We start from the raw sequence: 19,894 nt of genomic DNA on the forward strand, positions 1-19,894 counted from the left end.
TGCACTCGCCTTTGATGTGGTACGTCGTAATTACGAGATTTTCTTCCGTTAGAGAGTTAGTATGACGTGGTGTTCAGTACGGCCGATAGTCCGGTTAGCAGGGTATGTGGCATAGGATATGGTCGACGTCTTCTAGGGTCTTACCGTTACTGTATGTATGACCTCGTGGGGCTGCTGAATCCTACAGGTGATGCAGTCTGCACTCGTTGGCGCGCACCCTCTGTGTAAACTCCAGGCTTGGATCCGGAACACTGGAGGTGCTTATTATCGCGGTCTTATGTCACGTCACATCTGAACGACTCAACGATGAACCTCGAACGAACGCTTTCGAGGCCCCAATCAGACGACGACTGATGTAACCAGGAAAAGGGCGGTCTTCGATAGCTGACGGACTTACCTGGTTACTGACGCTCGAAATTTGTTAATTGGTGCCAAAAGTGTGGGATCGTCATGGTCCCAATTCGACCGCATCCGTAAAGAAAATATTCAGTTTTACTTAGGTGTTTTCCCTTTTGCGAGTGGTTACACGCTCTACTTTTGTAATAATTGTGCGATACAGGTGAATCTTTGAAAATCTTTATTCAAACTCAATGACAATGCATACACATTCAAGCCAAGCACCACCAACAAAATATTGTAAAACAACTATCATTGGCGCGACCCCCCCAACATCACCTGCGCCCGCTCACCCACGTAGAGGAAAAACTTTCGGCTTTGTTTTGGTAGCAATATGGTAGTCGTGGAACAACGGCGCAGTCGGCGCAGTAGTTCCAAAATAAATCGAGCACGAGAAAAAAAATGATAAATGGTGCACATTTTTCTCATTATTTCCGGTTCTCTCAGAATTGTCACTGCAGTTGAATGACGATATGGACTGTCAGTTTTCTATGTAACCAAGCGAAACGATTCAGTCACTGTCAGGTGGGTTAAAACAAAACTGTTTTATGCAATGGAACATGACCTATGGGGCTAGAGGGCGCCAGCCATTTATCTGTGACTCATCTTAACCTCATGCTCTTGAGGCCATTTTAAGTCATTTAAGTTCATTTGTTTTTAAAGATTTCTGCTCAGAGCATACTAGAGCCAGACTGGAAAGAATACACGCTATGCTGAATATGTCCGGCATACCTTGACCTAGTGGTAGGATTGCACCGAAAATTTCAGCGCACCTACGGTTGGTTGGTTGGTTTGGGTTAATTACCACATCCAGTGGACCAAGGCGCTGACCGGAACTCTCATGCTGTTCCAAGCGGTCAGGGCCCTCACTGCCCTGTTTCACTGGTGATACATACATACATACATACCATACATACATACATGATACACATTTATTTTCAACATTACAAATGAGCAAAACATACACAAAAATATTATAAGATTGGTGCAAAAGAATAAAAATTCTTAAATTAAAGCACCTCTCTTAATCAATCAGTATAAAATAAACATGATAGCAGCACGCTGCTTTTACACGTGTCAAATTGGGTTTCCATGGAAACATCAACAGGCCCATTGCTCCAACACTACCGCAAGTGTGACGTCAGCTCGCGCAATTTGATAGCAGCATGGTAGCAGCGTCCCGTGAGACACCGCCCAGGTAGCGGCAATGCCACGTGCATTGCCCAGGAATCGAACCCAGATGCCGAAGCTAGAGGCAAGCGATTTACCCCTAGACGTAATGCTCCCCGCACCTACAGAGTAACTTTGCATTAGCCAAATTCAGAGCATGGCAATGGTGGCTGCTGAATTTTTGGCGCAGGGTGGCCGCATAATTTTTTGGCGAAAGACAAGTCACCAAACTTAGTTGGCAGTTGGCACGCTGATCAGTCTAGCAGCAGATTCGTCCTGTGGGCGGCTCTGGAGAAGTTTTGGGATGAGTCGTCCCCCCTCACCTGGTTGTTGCGTGCCTGAACTGATGAGCCACCCGGAGTACTCTGCAGAGGAGCGACCGCCCAGGTGAGCATCTCGGGGTGATTCAATATTCATTGTGCGGCCTCACATCCATGGCACGATAACTGGTCCGAGTCACTATTCAAGCCACTCCTCGGGAGCACGCTGCTGCTCCCTATCCCCAGAGGACCAAGAGGACGCAGTTTCGGTGCATCAGATGAGCATGGACCACTGGGACATCTCACTCCAGTACGTTTACCACATTGGCTGTCTTCACAGTCCGCACTGTGGTGTGCCAGCAGTGCCCAGACAAGCGGTACCCCGCGGCGCTCTGCGCTATGTGTCGAGAAGAGGCTGATGTGCCAGAGCACGTGCTGCTCCACTGCCCGGCTCTCTCGAACACACCGCTCCACCCAAGGCTCTATAGAACCACCGATTTTTGTGGCTCCGGCCTTCTTTCACGGCACGACGCTACAGTGCGCCTAGCATACTCACGTGTTGGGCTTTGGGTTTCCGTGGAAATAAAAAAAACTTATTCAGGCGCTCAAACATGGGAGAGCGTCCAAGAACACTCTGTCTGGTTTGTATAGCCTTGATTGGTAGATGCGCATATGTGCTTTATATAAAAGTGGCTTGATTTTGCGCAAATAGGTAACCAATTTTTGCACAAATCATGCAGAAATTTCAGAGCAAAGTCACTTGCGCCAAATTTCAGCGCAAGAGAGTTTCACGGGCGTCCGGCGTAGTGTATGGATGTTTTCCAGTCTGGTACTAGAGTGATAAAAACATCTTGGATGGATTCGGCTAAATCATCCAGCTTGACTGATGGCAGCATGATTATATGACCTTTCCATGCCAGGTCAAGGTCATCAGGTCAGTGTCTGATCATAGTTACAGCTGAGTCATTTATAAAACAATGATGCCATCAAAATCAATAGCAGGCATTTGAGAGTGAGGTCTGCACCTTGGCTCACACTACACTCCTTTCTTTGTCTCAGTCTTGCTGGATGTATTTATTTCACAACTGGAATTGTTTGCAGCCATGCCAGCCTCCCTATTTTGTGTGGACATCTTGGGAAGAATCTATGAGCTGTCCACATCATCATCAAAATGGGAGCCCCTGTCGTACCTCGGAGTGGAGTTCAAGAGGCTCTCAGCCTCCGAGCACAGCCTCTGGGCCATTGGAGGCGATCAGCAGGTGTATGTGCTCATCTACGGCACTGACAACCCCATCCGAGTCATGGAGGAAACTTATGAAAACCAGGTAAATCAGACAGCTCTGGCAGCTCGGTCAAATTTGACATTGTGTCGCTGGCGGCTGCACATTTTCAATCAAACATTTCAGTCTACCTTGTGGTATTCATTCCAGTGGTAAATACCTAACCGGTAACTTACTACTTACTGCTTTCCAGCGCTGGAACCCCATAGATGGGTTTTGTGACAAGCTGCTGGGCACTGATCGGTACCACTTTTCTTCGATGGACGGGAAAACTGAACGGCGTTTCACAGATGTTGACCTGCCCTCCCTTGGCTGGCAGTGGGAAGGTGGGTGTTCACTGTGCCTGTCACATGCATTGCAGCACTGGGGTGCAGTAGTTTCATGTGGTTGCATGGTTACAAACTTGGCAGAGTGGTCCCCACTCAAGATTTGTAAATAGCATAACATGTTTAGGGCATGGGCAATAGACACAAAGTTGAACTTTACCTATCGGCCTGTAGTTATGTTGCGTTATTGCTTATTTCACACTAGAGAGGCTCTCTTTGTGTCTCAGTGACTGATTGGCTGTTGGCAATCGGGTGAGCGAGGTCGGGCGCTGATTAAGCGGGTGCCCTCTCCGCAACCAGGCGACTGGCAGCTGGATAGCACGCTGAACGGCACACAGCTGGAGACCGAGGGCTGGACGTACGCGGTCGACTTCCCGGCCGCCTACTCGCCGTGCAAACGGTTCACCTCGTGCGTGCGCCGCCGGCGCTGGGTGCGCTATCGCCGCTACGTGGCCGTCAACACATGGTCGTCGGTACCGCCGCTGCACAGGGTACGACCGACCTTGGTGTCACGCTGTCCTGTGTGTGTGTGGGGCGGGGTCGGGTCTTATTAATGAAAAGCTGTTTTGTAGACTGTCTTGCCTATGTTGTATCGCATTGGTATCAAAGTTACCTACTTTTAACCGGTGCGCATGCATCCGGCATCAGTGTGGCGCCGTTTGTTGTACGGTATCGGCTGTCAGACCCGTTGGCTCGCTTAGTCACACACCGCGTGGCTGCGTAAGTAGCGCCGGTTTCTGTCGCCTTATGTTCTGTATCGTTTATGCCCTCGGACCCTCCGGTCCCTCTCACTCACTCCTTGTGTACTGCCGGGTTCTGTGACTGCCAGGACTCGGTGGAGGAGCCGTTTGTGGACGTGGCCGTGGGCGGGTCCGAGCTGGCCGGATGGGAGCCTGATAACCTGATGGTCTGGGCTGTCACCATCCGAGGACGGGTGAGCAGCTGAGCAGCGAGGCAGTCACTGTCACTCATCAGGTGTAGGAGCTTAGAACTGCGAGTGGCCAACAGATACCAAAGAAATGTTGAAGTTTGAGCACTGAGCACCGAGCAGCGTCTAACTGCGGCAATTGCATCTTTGTCATTTATTTGATTTTTTCATTGAAAGGTGATTCCAGCTTGATGCAAAGCTGGGATTTCTGCTGCTCTAGTTGATTGTGCCAGTCTCAAAGTGCGCCACTCCGATCTCTGACCGCTGCCGCTCCGTCCGTGCTCTGGTCCCTGACCTCACCGCTCCCTCCCATCCAGGTGATATTCCGGAGCGGCGTGGGCCGGCTGTCGCCCGAGGGCGTCTCCTGGCTGCCGGTGGCCACTCCGCGCGGCAGTGAGGCTAGTCAGATCAGCTGCGGCCCCAGCGGACTCACCTGGGCGCTCACCTGGGACGGATGCGCCCTGGTGCGCACCGGAATGACACGAGAAACACCGCACGGTGAGACCGACACGACGTGCAGAGCGGCGGGTGGGGCGCGGGGCAAAAAAAAAAAAATAAAGTGGTGTGCTGTGATGCCGTAACATAGAAGAGGACGACGGGCAAGGATCACGGGAAAAGCGGCGTTAAAGTGGTGAGGACATGTCGAGATAAGAACGAGGCAGGATGGTGGGAAATGAGAAGTGCGCGGGAAAGGTTAGTGGGGTTCCAGGGCATATTTAGGGCGGGATGGCATTCTTGGCAATGTGCTTCTATTTTATAAGGGTATGCACATCGGGTTGACGTGTAATGGTATCCAAATCGTTTGCTGAATCTGCAGGATATCATCATCCCACTAAACTGTGGTTACCGTTAGCAGCCCAGTATGGTATGGTTTACGTAACCAGCGCCGCCGTTACGCCACAGCCGTTCGCAGCGCCCCAGTATGGTATGGTTTACGTAACCAGCGCCGCCGGTGTGCCACAGGCACTGACTGGTGCCAGGTGCCGCCGCCGGACGGCGTGCGTCTGGAGCAGGTCAGCGTGGGCGACAACAGCGTCTGGGCCGTCTCCAGCGACAAGCGCGTCTTCTTCAGACAGGGCGTCAAGGTCGGTCTCCTGCAGGGACGGGACCTGTGTGCGCCGCTGGTCTGGCGACAAAAAGACCACTGAAAAGTGCGATCATTATCCTCGGGGTCTGACTTTCCGAATCCCACTTTTTATTATTTATGAAGTTTTCGATTTCACATTATTCTTGAGTGGTTTTGAATGGCTATGCGTGGAAATTGAAGTGTTAAGGGGACGGGTACATCCGCGGCCGGGTATGCAAAGCTAGCATTTGTTATTAACTCGTATGTTTTACGATGTCTATTTCGGTTTACCATATCGTCATGAACTTACTGACGTTTACCGGTCCACTCGGCAGGGCCACGAGATGTCCAGCAACCCGACGCTGGCGCGCGGCACCAACTGGCTGGAGATGGTGGGCAGCATGTCCGCCGTCTCCGTGGGACCCAACAACCAGGCAAGACGTGCTAGACATCAGGGATGGCTGTTCCGGAACCATGGTGGTCTCTTCCACTCATCGCTTGTAGATTTAGTATGTTTGCCTAGTGATTCCATGACTCTAGTGTGGTATCTGTTTCCATCGTGGCAAGTCCATGACTCTGTTTCCCGTCCTGACCGCCAGGTGGTGGCGCTCGGCACGGACGGGGTGCAGCTGTACGTCCGCGGCCGGGTCTCTCACGCCGAGCTGACGGGTCACACCTGGCGTCCGCTGACGGTGCCCCACCCCGGCGCGGCGGGCTCCAGCCGCTCTGGCAGTGTGGCGTCTCTGCCAGTCCCGGCCTCCGTCCCCGCCGACTGGCCGGACGGACCCCCGGCGGCCAGCGGGGACGGCCAGGGCGCGCCGGAGCCGGCCGGCTGTCCGTACGACTCCGACACGTCCTCAATGTCCGGTGGGTGTGGCAGGGCTCCGGTAGGGGCAGCAGGGCTCCGGCTGGCGAGGGGGCTTGGGGGATAGCTGATGTCGAGTACGATACAGCCATTGGTTGTTTGCTATACTTCAACTTTAATTGCAAAATTACAATGCTTGAAGTGGACCATATGACAGCGTACTTTTTTGGGAATTCCTTATCCGGAAGGACCAAGGAGGGACGCCTTAGTCTCGACTGCTGCCATGGAGTGTCAGTCGACTATGTTGTGGTTCCTGACTATGCTTTGTATGATGTGATCCAGGTCAGTCGGCCGGAGACACGGCCAGTCTGCGGCTGCTCCGGCTGGACGACGACGAGCCCTCGGCGGTGCCGCTGGGCCGCGCCGGGCCCGAGTGTCGCGGCTGGACGTCGGTGGCGGCCGGCGGCTGCTTCCTGGACCCGCTGCACGTGCCGCCCTGGTCCGTGAGGGGCTGGCTCTTCTGAACCATTAATTTTCCTGCTATTCTGTCCGTTTGTAGGTGGTGGTGATGTATGGTTTGAAATTGAAATGGCACCTTGCGAGGCACCTAAGTAGCTTGAGAAGATGCATTCAAGCATACGTGTTGTGTTGTCAGGTTTTCGGGTCCGGTGGTGGCCGACCGGCCGGAGGAGCTGTGGAGACAGAAGGTTCTGGAACTCCTCAAGGAGCGGGACAGCCGGGTGCGGCCCTTCAACGGACTTTATGACGAGGCCATCGAGAGGTGGGTGCAGCTGACAAGGGCCGGATAAGTTAAAAAAACGCCATTATGCGATATGCGTAGGTAGTATTTCATGTGACATTTATGTCGAGATTGAACTGTAACAACGTCCTATATGAGTCATGTCTCATTTGCATGTCAAAACCGCAGTAGACCGCACTGATAAAGGCGTCTTATCGATACGAGATGTACCATGGCATTCTGTATGGTATTTTCTTAAGTCATCCCGGCCCATCTCGATCTGTTTTGTGACTTGGTCAGAATTGCTGATGTGATTTACCCGCTATAAAAGTATTGCCTCTCCTTTTCCCTAATCTCGTCTGTGCCTTATATCAGCCTCCTCACTGCAGCTGACCGACTCTACCCGTCCCACCGCTGACCAACTGCCCGTCTGGCCGCCCCCAGGAGCTCGTGGACGCGCACCACCAAGTGCCGCTGGTGGACAGACGCGCCGCCGCACAACTGGGCGCAGGCCGTGCTGGAGCTGGAGCAGCGCGGTACCGGCGCCGCCCAGGTCGAGTTCGGACAGATCAGCGTCTACGTCGGCGGCGAGAAGATGGTGCGTAATGTATTACAGATCGTCAGATTAGCATTTTATATAGTGCAAGGTGCATAACGCGGAATGCTGGCTGGAGAGGGAGTAGGGAGCTGCGTGAAGTGCCTGATGGGCATGTGATGCCGTGCTATTAGATCATTGATGCGTACTTTGTCGTCTTAGTCGCCAGACGTCAGACTATTCGAGGTTGTCGCCAGGCTGTCGAAGCTGTCTGCAGTGATATGTGCTGACTGCTGCCTGTGCTGTGTGCTGACTGTGCGCTGACTCATGGCTATGTGCTGTAGACCAACTGTGTACCGTGCTGTGTGCTGTGCTGTGTCGCCAGGCGTCCGTCTGTCTCTGGGAGGTGTCTGCGGTGCTGAACAGCTCCGAGTACCGTCGCCAGTCTGTGCTCGCTGTGCTGTCTGTGCTGTCTAGTGTCTTTGCTGACTGCACTGTGTGCTGTATGCTGACTGTGTGCTGTGCTGTGTTTCCAGGCGTCCGTCTGTCTCTCGGAGGTATTGGCTGTGCTAAACAGCTCCGAGTCCCGCCGCCAGTCCGTGCTCGCCGTGCTGACTGTGCTGTGTGCTGACTGTGTGCTGTGCTGTGTTTCCAGGCGTCCGTCTGTCTCTCGGAAGTCTCGGCCGTGCTGAACAGCTCAGAGTCTCGCCGCCAGTCCGTGCTGGCCGTACTGACCGCCGAGCGGATGCGCCGCCGCCTCCCTCTAAAACTCTGGTTCGCCGAGGAAGCCGAGATGGAGGATTGGCTGGACATGATTCAGACAGGTGTGTGGAGCCCGACGACTTTTGGTCGCCGGGGACATCAACCCGGATGCTGCGGCAGTTAAACGCTGCCGTTGTCTTGTATCAAAGTTTACCACGGTGTTCTACTGTGGGTATTTGGCTACTGAGTATCGGCTAATCCGTCGTTGGCGGCTTTTGGCAATTGGCATGCTCCTGACTCATGACTCATGTCTCCGTGCCGACTCCTGACCCGCCTCTCTGTGACGACTCCTAACCCTTGTTCTTGTACCGACTCCCGACCCGTATTCCCGTGCCGACGCCCGGCCCGCCTCTGTCCGGCAGCGTGTGTGCGACTGCGCCGGATAGAGGGAGCGCCGAGCGAGAACTGTCTCTGGGCCGTCACCGACAGGGGCGACATAATGGTCAGCGACCAGCGGCTCACCACGGCAGAGCAGGAGCTGGCCGCCGAGACGCACTCATCTGTGAGTTGGGTGGGGGGGGGGGGCGTATGCCACTTTGAGCTGGGCGCGTGGCGGCGCGTACGCTCGTGGATTAGACGATTTAGCGGACTGGGGCGCATTAAACTGTAGTACCTATAACTTCATGTATCGGGCAGACAGCGATCTTGATGGGAGGACATTTCCTTATTATGTTTATGAATAGAGGGACACATCGTTTGGTATGAAGGACTAGGGTAGACTGACCTACTTATTCACTGAAACTTTTACCGCCATTATCACCTGTTCCCTTACTGACCAATCAAGATATAAACTCTCCGGTTCATGACTGGTATCTGATCTGTGACCTTCCCTGACCTCATGTCCCCCGTGTTTGCGCAGCTGTCGCAGTGTCAGCTGGTGTCCGACCCGGCCGGCTGCCCGACCCCTCTGTGCCGGCGCCTGGAGCGAGGATTCACGGAAGGCTGCAGTCTGGTCATCAGCTACAAGCTGCCCACACACCCGAGGTCAGTGGAGCCCCGCGCGCCGGTGTCGGCTCCCCTGAGTGGCGCCACGCCCGGCAGGCGTGCTTCGTGGCCGAGCTTGTATGGCAGGCTGCCGCTGTCTGTGTGTATCCATGTCCGATGGTCTGATTGTGGTTTGATAGCGACTGTCGGCTAACAGCGACTGGTCAGCAGTGTCCGTGTGTGGTCAGCTGCCGGCCTGGGCGGCTGTCCGACGTCTACTGCCTGCAGTGATTCCGGTCACTATCTATCGGCTGGTAGCTGACAATGACTGACTGTCAGAATTAGCTGTCAGCTGGCAGTGGCTGTCAGCTGACACTGACCGTACGGCTGTCAGTCACTGTCAGCTGCTGGTCCAGCTGGCCGTCCGTCACTGTCAGCTGCCTGCAGTGTCTGCCGCACTACAGTCACTGTCAGTTGGCGGTGACTGTCGGCTGGCGGTGACTGTCGACTGACAGTGACCGTACGGCTGTCAGTCACTGTCAGCTGCTGGCCCAGCTGGCTGTCCGATGTCAGCTGCCTGCAGTGTCTGCCCTTCTACAGTCACTGTCAGTTGGCGGTGACTGTTGGTTAGCACGACTGTGGGCCGGCGGCTGGCGGTGACTATCGGCACTGCCTGTCGATCCCCCGTCACAGTGGTCTGTGACTGGGTGGGCAGGACGGCGGCCCTCGCCGAGGACCGGACCGACCAGTGGCCGGCCGGGCCGCGCGGCGCGCTCCACGAGTCAGTGCTGAACTTGGTGCAGTGGACAGGGCAGCAGACCGCCAGTGGCGGGGCCGGCACCCGACTGCTGGTGGGCGGACTCCAGGCGGCCGTGGTGCTCGCCGCGGGCCCTCAGACGGCCGGCCTGGCCTGGGAGGAGCTGCAGAGGCGCGCCAGGTACGGCCGGCGACTCGGTGCGCCCGGTGACCCCGCGGGCAGAGGCGGCCGCTGCCGACCGCTGGAAGGAGAGAGGAGCTGGAGGAAGGCGTGCGGACACGGCCGAGTTTCCGCCGCAGCATGACGGTGGAGGTGCTCGCCAGCCGACAGACGTCTGTCCCCGGCGCTCCCCGCCTCTCGGGCCCTCCTGGCAGCCGCTCGCCGCCGCTGCTGGTGCCTGCTGCCAGCGACTGCTCCGCTACCGCTGTGTTTCTCTCTGCTCCTTGTCTCTCCGTGCTGGACTTTTCTGCTCGCTGCTGGAGTATGCCGCCACTGACGCTGCCACAGGCTCGCTTCGCTGTCAGAATCGCTGCAACCAGATCGGATGCATCTTCGTGAAGGTGGAGCGTTTCTTCTGGCACTGACTGCTTGATGGGACAGATTTTGCGTTATTCTGAGCTGCTGTATGACGTGTAAGATATCTCCCATTACGCCAATAGCTGTGTGACTGAATGTCGTGTCCACCAGCTAGCGTGTGTTTTGTTCTATTAACTATACCGATTTTGTACATATGTGCAGCCGTAACCAAATCCCCGATGTGTTTCAGCTGGTTCAGTATCAACCTGATGACTGGTGTCACGGGATCCCAGGAAACGGAAAACGTCTTCCACTTCAATCCGCGCATCAACCGAGACGTGAGTGGACGGTAGCAGCTTGATGGGAAGCCACGTTTGCACGCAGGACATCGCCCAGGCCAAGCGCTGGGTAGAGGGACGTTATTCCCTCTGGCGAGTCCCTCTGAGGGGACTCGCCGTAGGATCGTGACGCGTTTGTCACTTAGGAAAGGGGGAGCAAGAGGCGGAGCCGCCAGCGACTCTGGCCTACGTCAGCTCTAGCGCGTGACGACAAATGTTTTCTGAGCTGCATTCATGTGCATTGGTGCCAACGTTGATTCTATTATTTGAAGCCGAAATCGCAGCTGCTATTGCGAGGTTTGTGTTGGGGACTTTTTTTAATCTGACATCGTGTCTTCGCGGCTTGTGTTGACCACTGGTCTGTCCAGCGGTGCTGTATATCGCCAGACGGTGCTGCCGCTACTGTTTTCTCTGGGCGGTACATTTAACTACTTGGCATTATACCGCACTCTCGGTAAACTGTGCGATGTCTGACGCCGACCACTGACTAGTGACCACACCCCATGACGCAGGAAAACACTGTCACAAACGCCGGACGATGCGTTGTCCGCAGGTGATAGTGCGAAACAGCAGAACGAAGGACGGCTGGGGTCGGGAGGAGCGCGACGGGCCGCAGCCGTTCAAAGGTGGCGACACCGGGGAGATCCACATCATCTGCCTCAAGGACCAGTTCAAGGTGATACTTAACTGTCCTCGTTCTGTTAAGCTCACAACTTTTTGGTAAGGGCGTCACCTTGTCACAGCTTCTGTCCGACTATGCGCAGAAATGATTCATCTTCCTTCTCGTCTGTTTGTCTTTTATATGGTGTGTAAGTAATATACATTTTACGAGATGTCATACGCATATATTAACCCTCGCCCATGTAGGGGGGGGGGGTTGGTGCAACCCCCCCCCCCTGAGGCTTTTCGGAGATAGTGCAAAAACGGCGGCGCGCCAAATTTTGGGTACCTTATGGGGCAAACCTTGCGCATCTTTTGATAAAAAATTTGACCGGGTCATGTCAGGTCACGGAGTTATGACGTCACAAAGGGAACAGCCTCCGGCCGGATTTTCACAAACTGAGTGCCAACGCCCGAGGTTTCCTGCCGGTGGTACGGACATCGGTTGATGGATCGTGATGAAACTTCCCATGCATGTTGGGGCAAGTATTGGCTATCATATGGTATAAGAAACTTGACCGGGTCAGGTCAGGTCACGGAGCTATGACGTCACAAGAGGAACAGCGTCCGGTACTATTTTTGAAAAGCGCCCGAACCACTATTTTGCTAATTCTTGTCACCTCAATGGGAATATGCAGCAATATTAGCTTCTATAGGGAGCAAATGGACCTCCCAAATCCAAAAATACAATCAGATTTCAAAAATTTAAATTTTGATTTTTTCTAATTTCTGCCGCCGACTGTGACCTTGCCGACTTCCGGCGCTCCCAACGCGCCATTTTTAGAGCTAGGGAAACGAAATACATATCAAACGATAGAGAATTGATCAAGGAACTCGATAGGGAAGGTTTCAAGTCGATATCTCCCACCGTTTTGCCGCAATCGCCGCCGAAAGTTGAAAAAAGTCTATTTTTCCGAAAATTTGACCTTTGACCGGTCAAAAGTAGGTCAAATGTTGACCTAGGACCAAAAAATATACCACCAATCGCGAGATCTCGGCGAGAGCAATCCGTTGGTCTTTTCCGCTAAGCTCTACGACGCTCCGTTTTCAAACGCCAAGGGGGGGGGGGGGTCGCACCAACCCCCCCCCCCCCCCCTGCATGGGCGAAGGTGGCAGATCGCCGTTTACGGGCGAGGGTTAAAACTGGCTGAACGCAAAAACGTAAAACTGAACGCAAGACTGCTCGATGCGTCACTTTTCAGTCCTGTATGTAACACAAAAACAATGTTCCTGTAAACGAAACAGTTCCCTCACCGGCCAACCTTTGACATGTCTCCTGCGGTGTGTGTTCACAGGTGCTGGCGCCTGGGCTGTGCACGCTGTTCACACACAGGATGGATTTTCGGCGGATCACCCACGTCACCATCCAGGGGGACATCCTCGTCACTCAGGTGTCTTACGACGCCGGACCGGTAAGTACCGCCAGAGGGGCGGTCACGGGTCCGGCGGGAGGCGGCGGGGCTGGAGTGTCTGAATATTTGGTGAAGGTCTGAAGAGCTGTTATACGGGCTCGGCCCTGGTGATTCTCTAGGGTGCCTGCCCAGACCAATGTCTCCCCCTAATTCCTATCATCCTTCCGGCTCTGAAATGGTCTTGTCAGATCGAAAGAGCCTAACCCAACAAAACAAAAACAAAGAGTTGTTCTGTTGGCAGCTGACGGTTTATGTGTGTCAGGCGGCGGCAGCTGACCATGTCTCTATGTCCCTGTAGGCTGAAGCCGCTCCCGAGGAACTGTTCTGTGAACAGCTGACTGTGTGTGTTTGTGTCAGGCGGCGGCAGCTGACCATGTCTCTATGTCCCTGTAGGCGGAGGCGGCTCCTGAGGAGCTGTTCTGGAGACAGCTGGGCGGCCACCTCCGTCGAGTGGAGGCCGGCCCACATGGCGTGGTCTGGGGACTGGGCCACGATCAGACGCCGTGGGTGTACACGGGAGCGACCGGCGGCGGCCAGCTGACAGGTCAGTCGGCCCGGCGGTACCGTCACCCTTCACCCTGCCCTGTCACCTGCGGATCGGCTGACAGGTCAGTCGGCCCGGCGGTACCGTCACCCTTCACCCTGTCCTGTCACCTGCGGATCAGCTGACAGGTCAGTCGGCCCGGCGGTACTGTCACCCTTCCCCCTGTCCTGTCACCTGCGGATCAGCTGACAGGTCAGTCGGCCCGGCAGTACCGTCACCCTTCACCCTGTCCTGTCACCTGCGGATCAGCTGACAGGTCAGTCGGCCCGGCGGTACTGTCACCCTTCCCCCTGTCCTGTCACCTGCGGATCGGCTGACAGGTCATTCGGCCCGGCAGTACCGTCACCCTTCACCCTGCCCTGTCACCCGCGCCACCTGGGGCAAAACAGCGACAGACAGAGACTTTTCCTGCTGATCACACACGCTGCGACTGAGCCCGTCTCAAACACAGCACTGTAAAACGGCGCTAAACCTCCGTAAACGAACTAGCCGCAGCCGTGAACGGTACTGGACACGCCGCTTGCTGTGATTTACCGCGGTGCAGGGTCGTACATTCTACCGCTCCCGGTATCTGCGGCTCAGCGTCCAAACCCGCTCACCAAGTCATTCATATCAACTGCCACGAGTTTTATCGGTGTATGTCAACTAATCGCGCCTTCTTTCCAAGAAACGTGATGTGATTTTTGTTGGGTGCCGTCCATTAGAACCTCGTTTTACGGCCGCATGTCTGTCAGTATTAACTATAAACTATTGGGTCAGACAGAAGCTCTAAGCTGCAGTCTTACAACAGACAAACAAACAGACTTTCGGATATTCGGTTTTGACAGTGCAATGGAATCCCACCCACCGGTTGATGATGAGTGTATGACTGTATGCCGGTATGACACTCAGCTGGTATGTTGGCTGTCTGCAGAGCACGGAGGCAGCGGCCAACTGCACACTATGACAGACACTCGCTACTTTTACATCTACGAGAACCAGCGCTGGAACCCTCTGTCAGGTCAGTGGGTCTATATAACCAGCGCTGGAACCCTCTCTAAGGTTATTTGGTCAGTGTAACCAGCGCTGGAACCCTCTGTTAGGTCAGTGGGTCAGTGTAACCAGCGCTGGAACCTGTCAGGTCAGTGGGTCAGTGTAACCAGCGCTGGAACCCTCTGCCAGGTCAGTGGGTCTATATAACCAGCGCTGGAACCCTCTGCCAGGTCAGTGGGTCTATATAACCAGCGCTGGAACCCGCTATCAGGTCAGTGGGTCTATCTAACCACTGGAACCCGCTATCAGGTCAGTGGGTCTATCTAACCAGCACTGGAACCCTCTGTCAGGTCAGTGGGTCGAGGCTGGGCCGGCGCAGCACGAGATCGGGGCAGGCTGTCCCAAAAGCTGGTCAGCAAAGCTTAGTCAGATCATATCCATTCAGTTTGGACCTCACTGTATTCATCGTTTAAGTGGATACTTGTTTGTTATTTCTGTTCTGTTACGTGTGTTTGAAAGTCCTTTTTACCAAGATGTTTTGTTTTTAGTGACTCATGAAATACTGATCGGCGCTAAAAAAGCAAAGAATACGGCCCTAAGAAGAGCTCGACTTTTAGTCCGAATAACAAATGCGATAAACGTGCTGCTGCGTATTACGCGCATTAAAACGCCGCAAGCTTATCGCTTCAATCGGGCGTGTGGCAGTTTAATGTCGGCATTATGTCAGCGCGGTGCCACCTGTCCGGCCGGGCCGGGGGACCGGGTTGCCGAGTTTTACACCCGGGCTGAGGACGAGCAGACGGGCGGCCGGCTCACAGGCCGGTTACGGGGTCGAGCCGGCCGTCTGTGACTGGCTGCGCTTTCCTCTGGCACTTAGGTTACTGAGACTGGCCCACAGACTCACAGTCACGAAATTTGCGGCTGCACTGTTCCAGATACACAACAGATTTGGGGGTGGGTCTCGTGCATATTCATAATTAAACGATACGCCCGACTGTGACTGGTGATTGGCGTTCGATAGCAACTATTAGCCACTGTTACAAGGGTTCTCGCATTGTCCTGAAAGGCCGTGCAAGTGTATTTTACCGCAGCATCTCCTGAGTAGCTGACCGGGGACTGGCCGGCAGGGTTCTCGTACCGCGGCCTGGCCACGGACCGGCCCACCTGGAGTGACCGCACCGGCCGCGTGCAGCTCACCAAGGACACGGTGCTGCCGCCGTCCCGGCACTGGAACTGGGTGGGTGACCGCGAGCCGCGCACACCGGCGCAGCCGCGCCATCGGCCAGTGTGGCGGTGTCTGGAACAAAGCAGAGTGGGGGTGTAGCAACTGGCAATGTATTTCAATGTAATGCAATGTATTCCTTCTCTGGGAAAAATCCTTGCAGCACACCCATTCCCAGCTATACTGCATTCTTAACCCTATTAGTGGCAGGGGGGGGGGGTTGTTTTTATCCACCCCTCAGGTTTTTCGGGAATATCTCCGAAACCGCTGAAGCTACGATGCTGAAATTTTCTGACTTTTCCTAAAACTAAATTGGGCACATTCCCTGAAAATTTCAAGTTCATAACTTTACCAGGGGCGGCTCCAGAGCACTGGGAATTGGGGGGTCCTATTCGTGAAGCGAGTCATTTGGGCGAAGATCACGATGCTGCACCAGTTTTACGAACAGTGAATGAAAGGTATCATGTGATAACATATACAGTTAGTGTGCATCCTCTTTTGACACGTTTTTGCTATAATAGGCGGATCCAGGCGTCCAAAAAGGGGGGTTATGTTTTACCTCCCAACATAGGTGCCCTGACACCGCCTATGCATGACCAATACAATTCTAGTCGTTCTCTCATAAGAAAATTGTAACATAACAAGACCATTGCCTCCCTTTTTAGAAACAGTACCAACAAAAACCTTATTTACTATACTTTTTGTGTACCCCCAATCTCAATGATCTGTATCCGCCTATTATTATTATTATTGTTTATTCAGCATCGTCATGCGACAAAAAGATACATACCCCCCCCCCCCCACACCCACCCACACACACAGTTAATCAGCACTCAGGAGGTTAGTAGTCTTAACAGGCGCCGCGAGGCCTGACAGTTGCTTGCCAAAACCATCTTCAAACTGTCTATAAGACCACTTTCTTGGAGTGGTGCCCGGACTATGTCGTGATCGACGTACCCAGCAGCGATGTGCATGATAGCGCCGAAGTTCCCACCACACAGATTATATACGTGGCCAATAAACGACCCATCCAACTGCTCGGGGTACGTAGCAAGTCTGGCCAGTCCAGTGACGTAGGCTTGGCGAAGACGGTGGTCAGCGCGGAAAGCATTACGGAATGCGCGGAGGGCATCACCTCGCAGCACCTCACCGATGCGAGGCACCCCAGCAGCAATCAAAAGAGCCGTATGGTGCGCAGAACGCGGCAGACCCAGCGCTGCCTTGATCAGCGAAGCCTGTCGCGAGTCTAGACGCTCAATGTCGGCGGAACTGAGGGGAGCCGTCTCACAGCCGAAGATCAGTGCCGGCAGCACTACTGTCTTCCAGAGGAAGATTTTGTCAGCAGCAGTCAGGCGGTTGGTGAAATTGCCCAGGGGTGTGAGGCCGTAGAATGATGCACAAGCGCGCCTGATGCGCTGAGCCACGTGGCTGTCTGTGCTGAGGTTGTCATCAAGCACCGTACCGAGGTGCTCGGTCGTCTGCCGGATCTGCAGCTGCTGTCCTGACAGTGTCCACCTCGGTGTGCTCGTGAATAGTTCCTGTCCAAATATAATACAATGGCTCTTGGTTTTTCCCGGTTCAGGGTGAACGAAGTCGAGGCGCCAAGTAGCCGCGAATTCTCCCACCATCTGTAGCATTGCACCGAGGTCACGCGCGTTCGCAGATATAAGGAGAATATCGTCAGCGTAGCAGATAGCGGGTACGTGCTGGCTGTGTAGATATGCTCCACGACCGCTGCGATCTAGGACCTCAATAAGAGGTAAGAGGAAGATGTTTGCAAGGGTTGGCGATAAGATGGCCCCTTGTCTGGTGCCCCTGCAGACCAGGAACGCTTCAGATGTGGCGCCACCAAAAGTCACCCTTGCAGAGAGGTGGCGGTACCAGGTGACCATGAGGCACCAGCAGTAGTCGCTAAGATAATCTTCCAGACGGAAGAACAGACCGTCATGCCATATTCGGTCAAAGCATTTCCTCGCGTCAAGGTTTGCGACAAAAACAGGAAGACCCCTGGCTCGATTCTGCTGTATGGTCTCTCCAGCCAACAGAGACGCTTGCATGGTGCCCCGATTGGAGATAAAACCAAACTGCAGATGATGAGGTTCAAATGAGGCGTTCAGTTCGTCTAGCACTAACAGCTCGAGCAGCTTAGATGCGCAGGCTGTGATTGAAATCGGTCGATAGTTGTCCAAGCAGTTAGGGTCCGATTGAGATTTCTTCAACACGGGTACAATAACGCTGTCAGCGAAGGTAGCTGGCACGCTATACGTGGACAGGCAGACAGAGAGAAGGTGCGCCAGAGCTGACAGGAGACAAGGCGACTGACCATAGAGAAGGTGCTCCGCCGTGATGCCGTCTATACCAGGTGCCTTCCCACGCTGTAACCGGTGAATGAGGCCTGCTACTTGTCCAGCTGAAACCGTTCTTTCGGATGCATCGTTACGGATTCTCCTTAGTCGAGAATCTACATGTTCAGCAATTTGGAGCTGGTCCAGAGTCAGTTGCCTGTGACTATCTTGGTGCACAGTCTGGAAGTGGGTGCGGAAGTCGGCGGCGGATAGATCAGAGGCCGACTTGAGTCCATTACGCCGTATCTGTTGCACACGTCGCCAGAAGGCTGTCAGATTTTTGTCACGGCGGAGCAGTCGGAGAGTGTGGGCCTCGCTCTCGATCCGCGTCACCGCTGCACGTCTGCGGGCGTGACGGTAAGCAGATCTTGCAGCCTGATAGCACTGTGCCACTGCTGAGAGGGTAGGACGGCCACAGTTTACCCATATCTGATGCCAGAGACGAGTGCGATCCCGCGCCACTGCCACATCAGGCGACCACCAGGGCTTCGGGGGACGTCGTGACTTGGAGCATCCGGCGATTCGCGCAGCGGTATGTATGCATCGTGTAATTGCTTCGTCAATCTCATCCGGGGTGGCACCGTTGGTGAGCTGACAAGCACCAATAAGCTCGTCCAGAGAAGACAAATATATCTGCAGTTTTTCTGGACAACTCCAATCTAGTACTTCTGAATGGATGGAACCCATATTCAGTGGAGGGCTGGATACATCGAGACTGGTGCCAGCTGAGGCAGACGGCAGCACCACGCTGCAAAGGACCGGAAGATGTGGGCTCAGGTTGTCCACACAGGGGGCTACGATGCGACAATCATGAACTTGAGGTACCAGACATTGCGGTACAGCGATGTGATCGATGTGCGACTGGCCGTCAGCTCGAGCATAGGTGTACGCCACTGGTTGCGAGAACCGGAACTCGGCGACTGTCAGTCCGTGGTCGTCCAATAAGTCTTGCATTAGAAGACTCAGCGGAGAGAAACCCCGAAGACAGTGCCAGCCCGGTGGGCGCAGTTCTGGTGACAGTGGTGGCAGAGCACAGTTAAAATCGCCTACAAGCACCACTGGAGCTGAGGGTCTTAGCGAAGAGAGTTATGCATCAAGCTTCCCCGTCAGGATTGTGTACTATTGAGCGCAGAATCCGCGCTCATACCGGGACCGAAGCGGGACAGGTCTGGTGTATCAGAGAGTGTACCGATAGTGCGCTGCGGAACAGTATCCCATCCAGGCGGCTGCTGTCTGGTGAACTTGGGTCAGCCGCCGCACGGAAGGCAGCCGCCCCGGCCTCCCTCCCCCCGAGTGGGGGAGGGAGGCCGGGGAAACGGAGCGATTCATGCAGTCGCAGCCCGCGCGGAGTTAGTGCGGCAGTGTGTACTGTGTATATTGGGATTATTTCTCCAGCAAAGTTGTCTCACAAACTTTACAAGTATTCAACATGAATATAAAATGTTTGAGCTGTGGCTCTTGCGACATTAAGCGAGATCCGAAAAAAAAATTACTCGCTATTATTATCAATCCTATCTTGAAGTAAATAGTTTGACACTTTTCTAATTTGAAAATGTTTGAAAAAGACCTGTGGTCGAAATAAATATTACATTCTGTCAAGTAAAGTATATATTTGTACAGCATTAGTTTAGGTAATTATCGAGGAAAAAGGGTCATGCTTTTACATTGTCTACTATTTATAAACATGTTCCTCGTACAAGCACTAACCTCATTAAATAGTTTGACACGTTTAATCAACTAAACATGCTGTTTAATCGACATATTATCATTATATGCTGGCCCGATTAGTCATTTGGCCCGATATTATCATTATGCTGGCCTGATTAGTCATCTGATACTACACACACGCTCGTCTTGACCTAGAAATGCAGAGACAACAGCAACACATAATAAAAGAAAAGTACGAACCTCCACCATGCGCCTGTCTTCCTCCTCCG

At 54.0% G+C, this 19,894-nt stretch overlaps 1 protein-coding gene across 3 annotated transcripts in view; it reads left to right on the forward strand.

Annotated features, from left to right (window-relative positions):
* Positions 1-793: 793 nt before the first annotated feature.
* Positions 794-19,894, forward strand: part of LOC122380897 (tectonin beta-propeller repeat-containing protein 1-like) — a 36,296-nt gene continuing 17,195 nt past the window's right edge. Inside the window, exons 1-21 of one of the 3 annotated variants that reach the window (XM_043364493.1) lie at positions 794-921; positions 2,928-3,151; positions 3,300-3,432; positions 3,733-3,923; positions 4,262-4,366; positions 4,678-4,858; positions 5,324-5,445; positions 5,762-5,860; positions 6,026-6,293; positions 6,574-6,730; positions 6,887-7,012; positions 7,415-7,568; positions 8,161-8,329; positions 8,630-8,769; positions 9,127-9,251; positions 10,715-10,802; positions 11,356-11,478; positions 12,758-12,874; positions 13,268-13,418; positions 14,332-14,418; positions 15,518-15,627. In XM_043364493.1, the coding sequence (XP_043220428.1) occupies positions 2,930-3,151; positions 3,300-3,432; positions 3,733-3,923; positions 4,262-4,366; positions 4,678-4,858; positions 5,324-5,445; positions 5,762-5,860; positions 6,026-6,293; positions 6,574-6,730; positions 6,887-7,012; positions 7,415-7,568; positions 8,161-8,329; positions 8,630-8,769; positions 9,127-9,251; positions 10,715-10,802; positions 11,356-11,478; positions 12,758-12,874; positions 13,268-13,418; positions 14,332-14,418; positions 15,518-15,627 (2,868 nt within the window). In that variant the 5' untranslated portion in view covers positions 794-921; positions 2,928-2,929. Of the gene's footprint in view, positions 922-1,811; positions 1,954-2,927; positions 3,152-3,299; positions 3,433-3,732; positions 3,924-4,261; positions 4,367-4,677; positions 4,859-5,323; positions 5,446-5,761; positions 5,861-6,025; positions 6,294-6,573; positions 6,731-6,886; positions 7,013-7,414; positions 7,569-8,160; positions 8,330-8,629; positions 8,770-9,126; positions 9,252-10,714; positions 10,803-11,355; positions 11,479-12,757; positions 12,875-13,267; positions 13,419-14,331; positions 14,419-15,517; positions 15,628-19,894 lie in introns of those variants that run through there. The other 2 variants (XM_043364494.1, XM_043364495.1) reach the window with 2 other exon arrangements.

This window comes from Amphibalanus amphitrite, unplaced genomic scaffold (assembly GCF_019059575.1).
Source record: "Amphibalanus amphitrite isolate SeventyFive unplaced genomic scaffold, NRLGWU_Aamphi_draft 000109F_arrow, whole genome shotgun sequence".
Taxonomy (NCBI): Eukaryota; Metazoa; Arthropoda; class Thecostraca; order Balanomorpha; family Balanidae; genus Amphibalanus; species Amphibalanus amphitrite.